The sequence below is a fragment of the Narcine bancroftii genome, chromosome 9 (assembly GCF_036971445.1).
Source record: "Narcine bancroftii isolate sNarBan1 chromosome 9, sNarBan1.hap1, whole genome shotgun sequence".
NCBI lineage: Eukaryota > Metazoa > Chordata > Chondrichthyes > Torpediniformes > Narcinidae > Narcine > Narcine bancroftii.
The window spans coordinates 735,445-748,596 of record NC_091477.1 but is presented as its reverse complement, the minus strand read 5'-3'; the positions used below and the strand labels follow the sequence as shown (position 1 = coordinate 748,596).

At 40.1% G+C, this 13,152-nt stretch overlaps 1 protein-coding gene across 2 annotated transcripts in view; it reads left to right on the top strand.

The window, feature by feature from the left end:
- The window catches only part of mat2b (methionine adenosyltransferase 2 non-catalytic beta subunit methionine), a 140,632-nt gene that overhangs the window by 36,059 nt on the left and 91,421 nt on the right, over positions 1-13,152 (top strand). For both annotated transcript variants that reach the window (XM_069897926.1, XM_069897928.1), the window contains exons 14-15: positions 10,905-11,009; positions 11,825-11,927. In XM_069897926.1, the coding sequence (XP_069754027.1) occupies positions 10,905-11,009; positions 11,825-11,927 (208 nt within the window). The remainder of the gene's footprint in view (positions 1-10,904; positions 11,010-11,824; positions 11,928-13,152) is intronic.

The window sequence follows — 13,152 nt, the reverse complement described above, 5'->3', positions numbered from 1 at the left end:
GAAAGAGCTTGATGCAGCTCGGAGGAGTACTCATCAAACCTTCTCTGGGAAGTATAATCTCTGCATCTGAGCAGACCCCTGAAGCACCTGAATGTAGCTGCCTGAAAGCAGCTGCTAGGGGCGGGCTGATGACAATCCCCTCCCCTCTCCTCCCGCCCCCGCCCCACTGCTGCCACTGCCCCGATGTCCCACGCCGGTCCTCCATGCCCCGACATCCCGCGCTGAGTGGAGCCAGAGTGCACTCCAAGGTGTCTCTCCTGCAGCTGTCCCTTTCAGGTGAATAGCACAGTGCTTTCAGGGCTGCCACCTGAAAGACCATTCCACAGGGCTGTATCCGCTTCTGCAGGCGCATTCTTGGCCGAGAATGCACCTGAAAGCGGCTTAAGATGTTTCTTTCTCCATATATCCATTAAGTTTAAATCCTTCATTAAATATAACATAGTTTTAGCTGTTTAAGATTTGACTATTGTTCTTGAAGATCTATCTAATAAAAGATCCAAACAAAAGTTGAAGTCACTTCCTATTAAAATATTTACATAAGCATCTGCCAAATTTAAAAAAGTATCTTTTATGAATTTTTCATTATTAAATATCCATGCACCCAAATTTAAACAAAGTCCACTCCTCAGAAAATATTTGACAATTTACATTATATACCTACGTGCAGAGTCCATAGTCATGCTCAGAACTTTAATTTGTAAATTTTTCTTAAATAAAATTGCTACTCCCCTAGCCTTAGAAATTAAATAAAGAAAAAAATTACTTATATTTTAGGTGTTCGTTTTCAGATAAATGAATTTCTTGTAAAAAAGCAATATCAATTTCCATTTTCAAGCAATATCCATTCCCATTTTCATAATATAAGACTATATTTTCTTCCTTTTTATTGTTCTGTTAATCCCATTAATATTAAAACATAATCTTAATTGCTTTTCATTTTTCCTTATTTTAAAAATCCCTTTTCATCACTCCCATCCAGGAAGAATTCCCATAAAATAATTTGGACCTTAGCGTCACCATCTACAATCCAAAAATGTTAAAATAGTTAAAATTAAATATAATAAATTTAATTATTAAAAAGAAAAAGAAAAAATCCCCACCCAATAAGTACTGTAAAAACCAGCACTATCTCCCTTCATTTTACAGGTCATTGCAAAGCCACAAAACCGCCAGAAACCAACTTAACAAATCTGCCAACCTCCGCAGGAATAAAACTTGATTTAATAAATCAAAACATCAATTCCATCTAACATAAGAATAGATATTTTCATATCAATTCTTCATCCATCATTCTGTTGATCTGGTAGAAAAATTTTCAAAGTAGCAGGATAACACAAATCTTTAACCTTTATCATACAAAAAACTTTCTTAGCTGGATTAAATATTTCCTTCTCTTTTAAAAAAAGTTTGATTCAAATTTGGATAAAAGAAAATTTTATCCCCTTCATAATTCAAAGGTCCATATTCTTTATCCTTTTTCATTGCCAAACCCAGAACCCTCTCTCTATCCTGGTAATTCAAAAATCTAACCAGGATAGATTAGGGTCTCTGGTTTGGACATGGCTTTGGTCTTAAAGCTCTATGGGCTCTTTCCATTAAAATCTTGTCTTCAAAATGTTCCTCTCCAAATATCTTCGGTATTCACTCTTGAAATAAGTGAATTACATCTTTTCCTTCTTTACCTTTGGATAATCCCACTATTTTAACATTTTTTTCTACTATAATTTTCCAAAATGTCAACTTTCGCCAACAATTTTTCATTCATCGAGATTAAACTAGTCATTGAATCTTCAGATATATTAGATCTAGCTTCAATACGCTGCATATCCTCTCAAATATCTTGAACCTTATTTTCCGACATGCATTCTTTGTGTAACGTTGTTCATCACCTTCAATGCATTATCTACTTTAACTGTCAAGTCTGTTGTAACGCCTCAATTCTTCTGATAGCAATTTAAATTTATTTTCCAAAGTCAAATTACTGTTAATTTAAAGTTCATCAATTTTAGATTCAATCTTACTTATTTCTTTCTTAAAAGTCTTTTTTTCCCCTTTGGTCTGTTCCTCTTCTGAACTTCTTCACTTTCATACTTCTTCTGAAGCTCTTCTGGGCTTGTGTCTCCTTCATGCTCTGAAGTTGTCATGCTAGACTATCCCTTTAAGAGAATTTTTTTCTCAGCCTGCTGTTCTATTGAACCATGCATGTCTGACTTCTTAAGCACTTCTAAGTTTTCCTCCGGTTCCATCTTTGTGGCTCGATGCAAAGAGGGCTCCGGAGGAAGGTCCTGCTCCTAGATTTTTGCTGGCAGATCCAGAAAGTACCAGTTTTTTTTTTCTTCTTCTCTTCCAACCTCTTAGAAGGAGTTAGCTGAGAAGTTTTTTCCTTTGGTGACAACTTAAAAGTTTAGTTAGATACTTTATACTAACTTTAAAATAATTTATTTAAAAAAAAAACTTTTCTAAATAAGTACTTTTTTTTTACTAATCCCACGGGAGTCGTGAGGTTGCGTGTCGTCCCTCTCGGCATCGCATGACAGCCCCCTCTTTCCATCTTATTGATATCTTTCCTATAATTAGGTGATCAAAACTGCACACAATACTCTAAATTTGGCCTCACCAATATCTTAACAACTTCAACATAACATCCCAACTCCTGTACTCAATACTTTGATTTGTGAAGGCCAAGATGCTAAAAGCTCTCATTACAGTCCCATCCACCTGTGACATCACTTTCAGGGAATTATGTATTCTCTGTTCTACTACACTCCTCAGTGTCCTACCATTGTCCTTCCAAATGGGGACAATTTTACCTTGAACCACTCTTTCTCTTGAAGTACCTGTAGAATCTCCTGGGATGCCTTGCAGGTCATCTTGTGTTCTCTTTTCACCCTGCTGATTTCCATCAAACCATAGAACACTAAAGTATAGAAACTGTTTCTTTGGCCCTTTTAGTCTATGCTAAACTATTATTCTGAGTGAAACATAGAAGTCTGCAGATGCTGTGATTATAGTAAAAATACAATGCCAGAGGAACTCAGCTGGTCTTAAACTGTCCATAGGAGATAAAGATAGATTACCAACCTTTTGGGCATGAGCCCTTCTTCATGACATTTTTCTACATTATCATTTGGGTCATTGATGTAGATGACGATCAACAATGGTCCCAACACTGATTCCTGAAGCACATCACAAGTCTCAAGCCTCCAGTCAGAGACAAACATCTGCTGCCAGTCTCAGGCTTCTCCTACAGAGTCAATGTTTAATCCAATTCACTATTTCATCCTGAATTCAGATTTACTGAACCTTGACCAACCTCCCGTGTTGCAGCTTGTCAAAGGCCTTAATAAAGTCCATGTAGACGACATCCACTGCCTTTTCATCAATTTATCTACCCATATTTGCCTCAAGACAACAAGCATATCTGTACGATATCATTGCTGTTTTGCCTCTCACTTCGATAGACTCTGACCATCTCACGGGTAAATACAAATGCAAAAATTCTCCCATATCTTTTGGCTCCACACGTAGCAGACCAATTGTATTCTTTGATAGCCTTTTGCTCTTAACATATCTATAAAAGATTTTTCTTCTCTTTGTGTGCCAGAGGCACTTCATGTCTTCTTTTAACAATCTTTATTTCCTTAAGTATTTTGTTGAATTTCTTGTACTCTTCAAGTGCCTCATTTGTTCCTTGTTGCCTCTACCTCCCTTCTTAACTAGCCCTCAATATCTCTCATAAACCAACATTCCTTGTACCTTTTAGTCTTAACTTTAATTTCTGACAGGAACATAGAAATTGTATTATCAAAGTCTCATCTTTTGAAGGCCTCCCACTGACCAAGCACACCTTTGCAAGAAAATAACCTGTTCCAATTCACGCTTACCAGGTCCTTTCCCATCCAATCAAAATTGGCCTTTCTCCAATTTAGAATTTCAAACCAAGGGCCAGGCCTATCCTTTTCTATAATTGGCTTGAAACTAATGGCATTATGATAATCAGATGTAAAGTGTTCCCTTGCACACATTTCTGTCACCTGCCCTGCCTCATTCCCCAATAGGAGATCCAGAATTGCACTCTCCCACATTGGGACCTCTTATGTATTGTTTTTCTAAACAGATTTGACAAAATCTAATTATCTAGTCTTTTTGCAGTGTGGAAACCCCAGTCAATATGTGGAAAGTTAAAATCACCTACTTTCATAACCTTGTGTTTATTCCAACTATCTGTTTTCTCTCAACAAATTTGCTCTTCCAATTCCTGCTGACTACTAGGTAGTCCATGATATTATCCCATTAATGTAGTTGTCTCTTTCTCATTCCTCTCTTCCACCCATGTAGCCTCAGTGGACCAGCCTGCTAGCCTGTCTGTCTGAGCACTGCTGTGGCATTTTCTCTGACTAGCAACACCAGCCCACCCCCTTTCCCACCTCTCTATCTTCAATGTCATAACTCCATGTGCTCCTCCATGCTCTAACCTTGCATGCCTTTCCTACAACTTACATTGAAATAGATGCAACTCAGAACATTATTTCTACCATGCTCAACCTTTCTATTTCTGTCTTTTGTCTGTAGGCTTGACAACATCTTTCTCCACATCCACTTCATTGCCTTCTCTGGCACTCTGGTTCCCATCCATCTGCAAATTGAGTTTGAACCACCCCAACCCCAGGAGCAGCACTAGTAAACTGTTTCAAGAGAATGTCAGTCCCCCTCCATTTCAGCTGCAAACAGTTCTGTTGGTGTAAGTCCCACCTTCTCTGGAAGAGAAGCCAATAATCCAAAATTTGAAACCCATCCCTTCTGCCACATATTAAGCTGTATTATCCTCCTATTTCTGATCTCATTAACACACTGCATGTACAGTCATCTTGAGATTGTAACCCTGGAGATCATAACCCTTCTTACCCTTGACATTGGTCTCTGTGGTTTACGATGTCTGGCTGCTCACCCTCCCATTTGAGAATGTGATCAGAGTCATCCCTCATCCTTCCACCCAGGAAGCAACTTAACATCTGAGAAACTTGATCTTCTCCATAGTGCCACTGTTCCTCTGACCATTGAATCACTCATTGCTACAGCTCGCCTCTCTTCCCTGACTCTTCTAAGCAGAGTCCTGACCACTATGACTTGTCCCTCGGAGGTTAATTCTGCATCATTATCTGAAACAGTATGTGTTATTGAGGGGAACAGCCACAGTGATGCCCTGTACTGTCTATAACAAAGATAAAGATGTATAATCAATATATAGTTCCACCTACCTGCTCCCTGCCCATAACCCTGCAACCCCCCTCACATCCAACCTCCTCTTAAATGACAAAATTGACCCTGCTTCAACCACCTCTTCTGGAAGGTCATTCCACTCAGCCACCACACTGTGAAGAAGCTTCCTCATGTTATTTCTAAACATTTTCCCCCCAAACCTTAACTTATGACCCCTCGTTCCAATCTCTCCTATCCACAAGGGGAAGAGCCTATTCACATCTACTCTATCTATTCCCCTCATAATTTTATATATCAAATCCCCTTTCAACCTTCTATGATGCTCCAATGAATAAGGACCCAGTCTACTCAATCTTTCTCTGTATTCTAGATACTGTAATCCAGGCAACATTTCAGTACATCTTCTTTGCACCCTCTCTACCTTATTGATATCCTTCCTATAATTTGGAAACCAGAACTGCACACAATATTCCAAACTTGGCCTCACCAAAGCCTTGAACAGTCTCAACATCACCTCCCAGCTCCTATATTCTACGCTATGATTTATAAAGGCCAGCATACCAAAAGTCTTTTCCACCCTATCAACATGAGAATCCTCCTTCAAAGAACGATGGACTGTTATTCCAAGCTCTCTCTGTTCCTCTGCATTCCACAATGATTATTCTTCCCAAATGAAGCACTTCACACTTATCTACATTAAACTCCATCTGCCACCTTTCAGCCCACTCTTCTAAGCAGTCCAAATCCTTCTGTAATCCACAAAAACCCTCCTCACTATTCATAACTCCCCCTATTTTTGTATATTTGACTGCTGAATTTCTCCAGCATTGTGTTTTTAACTTCAATCACCATGTCTGCGGACTTTCGTGTTTTACTCTGTACTATCTGACTATTTCATTTCCCTCTACTGATGGTCACCCAACTTCCTGTCTCCTAAATGTGACTCTCTCTGTAACTCCTGACTATCACTCGCTCAAAAGATCAGGTGTTCATCCAGTTTTCTACAATGAGCTACAGCTGGATACACTCCTTGTAGGTGAAGTCATCTGGGGCACTGGTGGCTTCCCTGATTTCCCACATCAGTCAAAGAGAGCATACTGCAGCCCTTCCCACAGCCTACTTTGTGCAAGAAGAAAAATGACCTTACCTGACCTCACCTACTCTTAGCTGTGGCCTCTTACTAAAGCCTTTTTTTTTAATCTCCACACTCTGTATCACATCTTCACCTCTGCTCACCAAAGCCTCTATGTGCTGCTCTTACCCTGGGCTGGACAACTTGAGTTTCCTTTTTATTGGCTGCTGGATCTATCTGCTGCCATTTGCAGACCATTGGCCCTTGTGCTCAATTTAATTTGTATTAAACTTAAACAATGATCCTGATGCTCTCTTTCAGTGAAATTCCTGCCACTCACTTTAAAAGAAGAATGTGGTGGTTTGGAGGGGTTGACCTGATTAGAGGATATGAGAGACATGGGGAAGTTGGGCACATTTGGACTGTTTTCTCTGGAGTGTCAGAGGCTCAGTGTGACCTGATGGAAGTTTATAGAATTGAGAGGGCAGATGGTCAGAATCTTTGAGTCAGGGTAAAAATATCACATACTGGAGGACATGTGTTTAAGGTAGGAGGGGATGAGTGGAACAAGTTTTTTTTTTACAGTGTGGTGGATGCCTGGGACAGACTGATGGGAGTAGTAATGGAAATGTGTATGATAGAAGCATTTAAGGGGCTTCTAGATAGACAGATCCTGTGCAGGGACTCGAGGGATGTATGTTTCAGTGCAAGCAGTAGTTTTACTTGAATATTGGTACAATGTTTGGCATGGACATGACGGTGGAAGGGCCTGTTCCTATGTTGTAACCATATAACAAACCATATAACAATTACAGCACGGAAACAGGCCAATTTGGCCCATCTAGTCCACTCTGATCCAAGTACCTTCCTCTAATCCCACCTACCAGCACCCTGCCCATATCCCTCCATCCCCCTCCCATCCATATACTCCTCCAACTCTTTCTTAAATGACAAAATTGACCCTGCCTCCACCACCTTTCTCGAAAGCCCATTCCACACAGTAACCACTCTCTGAGTAAAGAAGTTCCCCCTCATGTTACTTCTAAACCTTTGCCCGTCAACTCTCAACCCTTGACCTCTTGTATCCATCTCTCCTACTCTCAATGGGAAAAGCCTTTCCACATCAACTCTATCTATCCCTCTCATTATTTTAAACACCTCTATCAAATCCCCTCTCAGCCTTCAATATTCCAAGGAATAAAGACCTAATTTCCTCAATCTTTCCTTATATTCCAGATGCTGAAACCCAGGCAACATTTTTGTAAATCTTCTCTGCACTCTCTCTATCTTGTTAATATCTTTTCTATAAATTGGTAACCAGAACTGCACCCAATACTCTAAATTTGGCCTCACCAATGCCTTGTACAGTTTCATCATTACTTCCCAACTCCTATATTCTATGCACTGATTTATATAGGCCTTCTTCACCACCCTATCCACATGTGCTCCTACCTTCAGGGAACAATGCATCGTTATTCCTAGATCTTTCTGCTCCACTGCATTCTTCAACGCCCTTCTATTTACCACATATCTCTTGCTTTGATTATTCTTTCCAAAATGAAGCACCTCACACTATTAAACAGCATTAAACTCCATCTGCCAACTTTCTGCCCACTCCTCTAAGCAGTTTAAATCCCTCTGGAATCTTTGAAAACCCTCTTGATCATCCACAATTCCCCCTATTTTATTATCATCTGCATATTTACTAATCCAATTTACCACCCCCAATCCTCCCAATACCGAACCCTGAGGTACACCGCTTGTCACCGGCCTCCATCCTGACAAACAATTATCTACTACTACTCTCTGGCACCTTCCTTCCAACCACTGTTGAATCCATTTGACTATCTCCAAATTAATACCCAAGGACTTAGCCTTCCTAACTAATCTCCCATGCGGAACCTTATCGAAGGCCTGACTGAAGTCCATATAGACAACAACCACTGCTCTACCCTCATCAACATTCCTAGTCACCTCTTCAGAAAATTCAACAAGATTGGTCAAACACGACCTTCCATGCACAAATCTGTGTGAGTGCCTCCTATCAGACCTGGCTTTCCATATACTTATATATACTATCTAAGCATGCTTTCCATCAATTTACCTACCACACGTCAAACTTACAGGCTGATAATTGCTAGCGTTGCTCCTGAAACCATTTTTAAACAAAGGAACCACATGCACAACATGCCAATCCTCCGACACTATACCCGTCTCTAATGATATTTGAAAAATCACTGCCAGAGCTTCCACTATTTCCTCACTAACTTCTCTCAAGGTCCTGGGGAAAATCCTGTCAGGACCTGAAGACTTATCCACCTTTATATGTTTCAAAAGCACCAGTACTACCTCTTTCTTAATCATTATAGTCTCCATATATACTCCCTTTGCTTCCTTTACCCTGCACAGTTCAATATCTTCCTCCTCAGTAAATACTGAGGAAAAGAAATTGTTCCAGACCTCCCTCATTTCTTTTGGCTCCACACACATTTGTCCTTTCTGATTCTCTATTGGACCAATTTTGTCTCTCCCTTTCCTTTTGTTATTTACATATTTGTAGAAACCCTTTGGATTTATTTTCACCCTGCTTGCTATAGCCACCTCATACCTTTTAGCTTTTCTAATTTCTATCTTAAGATTCTTTTTACATTCAATATAGTATCCAAACATCTTTTTTTCCCTGTTTCTTATATTTATTGGAGTACTCCCTCTTTTTTTCAAACCAAGTTTCCAATATCCCTTGAGAACCATGGCTCTCTCAAACTTTTGACCTTGCCTTTCAACCTAACAGGTATATAAAGATTTTGTACTTTTAAAATCTCTCCTTTAAAAGACCCTCCATTTCTCTTACATCCTTCCCAGAAAGCAAATTGTCCCAATCCACCCCTTGTAAATCCTTTCGCATCTCCTCAAACCTAGTTTTTCCCCGCTCAAAAACCTCAACTCTGGGCCCAGACCTATCCTTTTCCAGAATTACCTTGAAGCTAATGGCACCATGATCACTGGACCTGAAGTGCTCCCCCACACATACCTCTGTCACCTGATGCATCTCATTCCCCAACAGTAAATCCAACACAGCTCCCTCTCTAGTTGATACCTCCACGTATTGATGTAAAAAGCTATCCTGCACACATTTACAAACTCCAACCCATCCAGCCCTTTCACGGAATGGGTTTCCCAATCAATATTCAAAAAATTTAAAACCCCCACAATCACTACCCTGTGCTTATTACAAATATCTGCTATCTCCCTACTAATTTGTGTTCCCCATTCGGTGGTCTGTAATACACCCCTATAATTGAAACTTCCCCTTTCCTATTCCTCAATTCCACCCAAATAGCCTCCCTGGACGAGCCTTCTATTCTATCGCACCTAAGCACCATTGTAATATTTTCTTTAACAATTAGTGCAACCCCACCCCCTCTTGCACCCTCCCCCCTCGGTTCTATTACACCTAAAGCAACTAAATCCAGGAATATTTAGCTGCCAGTCACATCCCTCCTGTAACCATGTTTCACTAATTGCTACCATTTCATACTTCCAAGTGTCAATCCATACCTTCAGCTCATCCACCTTCCTTACAATGCTCCTAGCATTAAAATATATGCATTTTAGAGATTTCCCACTTTTAACTTCCTGCATGCCCCTATCTTTACCAACACCTCTCTTATGATCTTTTGCAATCAACCTCTGTCCATCTTCGTATAGAGCATCCCCCTTTTCTATTACCTGCCTTTCCTACCCCCCCCCCTCTCAAACACTGTCTACAAGCTCTCTCTGATTGCATTCTAACTTGCTCCTTGCTGTTCTCCTTCATTTGGTTCCCTTCCCCCAGCCATTCTAGTTTAAAGTCTCCTGAGTAACCCTAGCAAACGTCCCCGCCAGAATCCTGGTCCCCCTGGGGTTCAAATGCAACCCGTCCTTTTTGTATAGGACACACCTACCCCAAAAATGGTCCCAGTGATCCACAAAATTGAATCCCTGCCCTTTGCTCCACCCCTTCAGCCACGCATTCATCCTCCATCTCATTCTATTCCTGCTCTCACTGTCACATGGCACAGGCAGTAATCCTGAGATTACTCCCTTTGCGGTCCTTCTTTTTAACTCTCTACCTAACTCCCTGTACTCACTTTTCAGGACCTCTTCTCTATTCCTCCCTATGTTGTTGGTGCCTACATGTACCACAACTTCTGTCTCGTCTCCCTCCCCCTTTAGGATGTCCTGGACTCTAGCAGCAACATCCCGGACCCTGGCACCAGGGAGGCAAACCATCATCTGGTTCTCCTTGCTCTGTCCACAGAATCTCCTGTCTGTACTATTGCCTTCCTCTTCCTTTCCCTACCCTTCTGAGCCTCAGAGGCTGACCCAGTGCCAGAGGTACAGCCACTGATGCTTTCCCCAGCTGGGCTGTTTCCTCCAACAGTACTGTTATTGATTTGAGCTGCTTAAATATCTTTTGTTCAGAATGTAAAAACTGTTGCTATTGAATGCAGCTGGTTCCTCAAGTTTGTATTTCTTAAAGAATTAAAACCCCAGATCTCAATTTTAAAGATTCTCCTCTGATCTAATCTAATCACTAATGGGATTCTATACTTTCTCACCCACTACAAAGAATGCTGTTGGAAGCACAGATGAAGTTGGCTCAGAAGGAATCTGAACTTCGAAAGTTACAAGGAGAATTGGAACAGGCTCTGACTTCTCAAGTGGAGAAACAAGGGTACAAATAAATATTGTGTTTTGTAATGTGTAACATAGGAATTGCTTTGTTTTATCTGCCGACTGCTCTGATTCCAACAGAAATGGTTCACCTGGTTTGTGTAAGCTTGAATAATCTACAGCTGATGGACTAGCCTGCACTGGCTCATTATATTTGCTCCCTTGGAAATTATGGGGAAGGACACCGGCGTGAAAGCAATGGTTTAAAAAGACAAGTTGGCTTTTCAGGGAGAATTTTTAACACATTTCCAAGGATCTAGGACTTAATTATGACTCATTTGAATATCTCAAGAGTTGTTGAATCTTGATTTGCCATGTTCATAAATAGACCTATATCTGCAAGTATAGAATTGGTACTTGGTGTTTAAACCAATGGATATACACTGCTAATTGTGGTATTCACAAATTTACTGCTCTGCTACTTGTGAGTTAAACAAAAAATAGTCCAGCAACCAAAAATGTCCGTATGTGTGACTCCTTATTTTCCAAGAGGAAGATATTTGACCCATTGAATCTAGGATGGTCTGGGGTGTCCTAGCACTTAATTCCTCAACCTATTCTCTCCCTCTGGCCCATAAACTCCCGCTGAATCTCCTACCTACCATCACTAGCAGTCAATTAACTGACCAACCAACTGAATTGTGGCTTCAACCTATGTAGCACAGAGGAAATGTGCAAACGCTCGAGGTCAGCATTGTACTTGGGGATGCTGGAGCTGTGGCAGCAGCACAACCTCCTATCACATCCAAATAATGGCGAACCTTCATGAAGATAGCAAAATTGAGCTTGTTTTCTAACTGAAGGCTTTGGTTGCAGGGCCAATGCTGTAGAAGAACACCTGGTTGCTGAACTCAAAACTGAAGTACAGAAGTGGCAAAGTCTTTATGAAGAATTGCACAACAAAGTCAAGCCCTTTCAGGTACTTACATTTTAATTTAGATATATAGCATGGTACCAGGCAATTTCAGCCCATGCCTCCCATACCACCCAATTAACCTACAATCCCCGGTACGTTTTAAACAGTGGGAGGAAACCAGAACCCTGGGGAGAAACCACACAAACATGGGGAGAATGTACAAACTCCTGACAGACACGGTGGATTTTAACTCTGGTTCTGATCAGATTATCGCTAACCTTTGCAAACACTTAAAAAAAAAAAAATTTTAAGAATTTTTAAATTTTTCACGCTATGAACCATATCAACCAAAATATGTAGAAATGTTTCTCATTAAATTTACACAGTGGTATTTTTTTCCCCTTTCCCTCCCTCCCTCCCCTCTACCCATAAATATTCAAAATATACAATAAACCATAAAACAATATTTTCACACAAAGAAAAATAAACAATAAAAATTCGACATCTATCTAGTCGTTTTGCCGTCTTATCGTTTTCATTCTCATTTTAGGGGATGGAGGTCGTCAGCAAGCTCTCTCTGATATGTTCCATGTGTGGTTCCCAAATTTGCTCAAATATCTGACTTTTTTTTAAATTATATGTTATTTTTTCCAATGGAATACATTTATTCATTTTAATTTCCTGCGTTGATTTAACCATAAATTTGGCTTCTTGTCTTTTGTCCAGTTTTATCCAATATTGGGTCCAAATTAAGAGTTAAAATCCCCTCCTATCAATATATTTCCATGCGTGTTTGCAATCTTCAAAAAAAACTTTTGATCCTCCTAATTAGGTGCATATATATTGAGAAAATTCCAATACTCTGAGTATATCTGACACTTTATCATTGCATACCTCCCTGCCAGATCTATTATTTCCACCTCTATTTTGATTGGTACATTTTTGTTAACTAGTATGGCTACATCTCTAGCTTTTGAGTTATAGGATGCTGCCATTATGTGTCCTACCCAGTCTCTCTTTAGTTTATGTTCTGCTTCAGTTAGATGTGTTTCCTGCACAAATGCTATATCTATTTTTTTCCTTGTTCAATAAATTTAGTAGCCTCTTCCTTTTAATTTGGTTATGTATTCCATTAACGTTTATAGTCATATAGTTCAACATGGCCTCTTTTCCACCTCTTCGCCACCTCCATCCCCCTTTTCCCCATTTTCATCTCTTAGTTTTCTCTTATTACACTTAATGTTCGACAACACATTTAAGGCATAAAGTACCCTGCAGTTCCCACTTC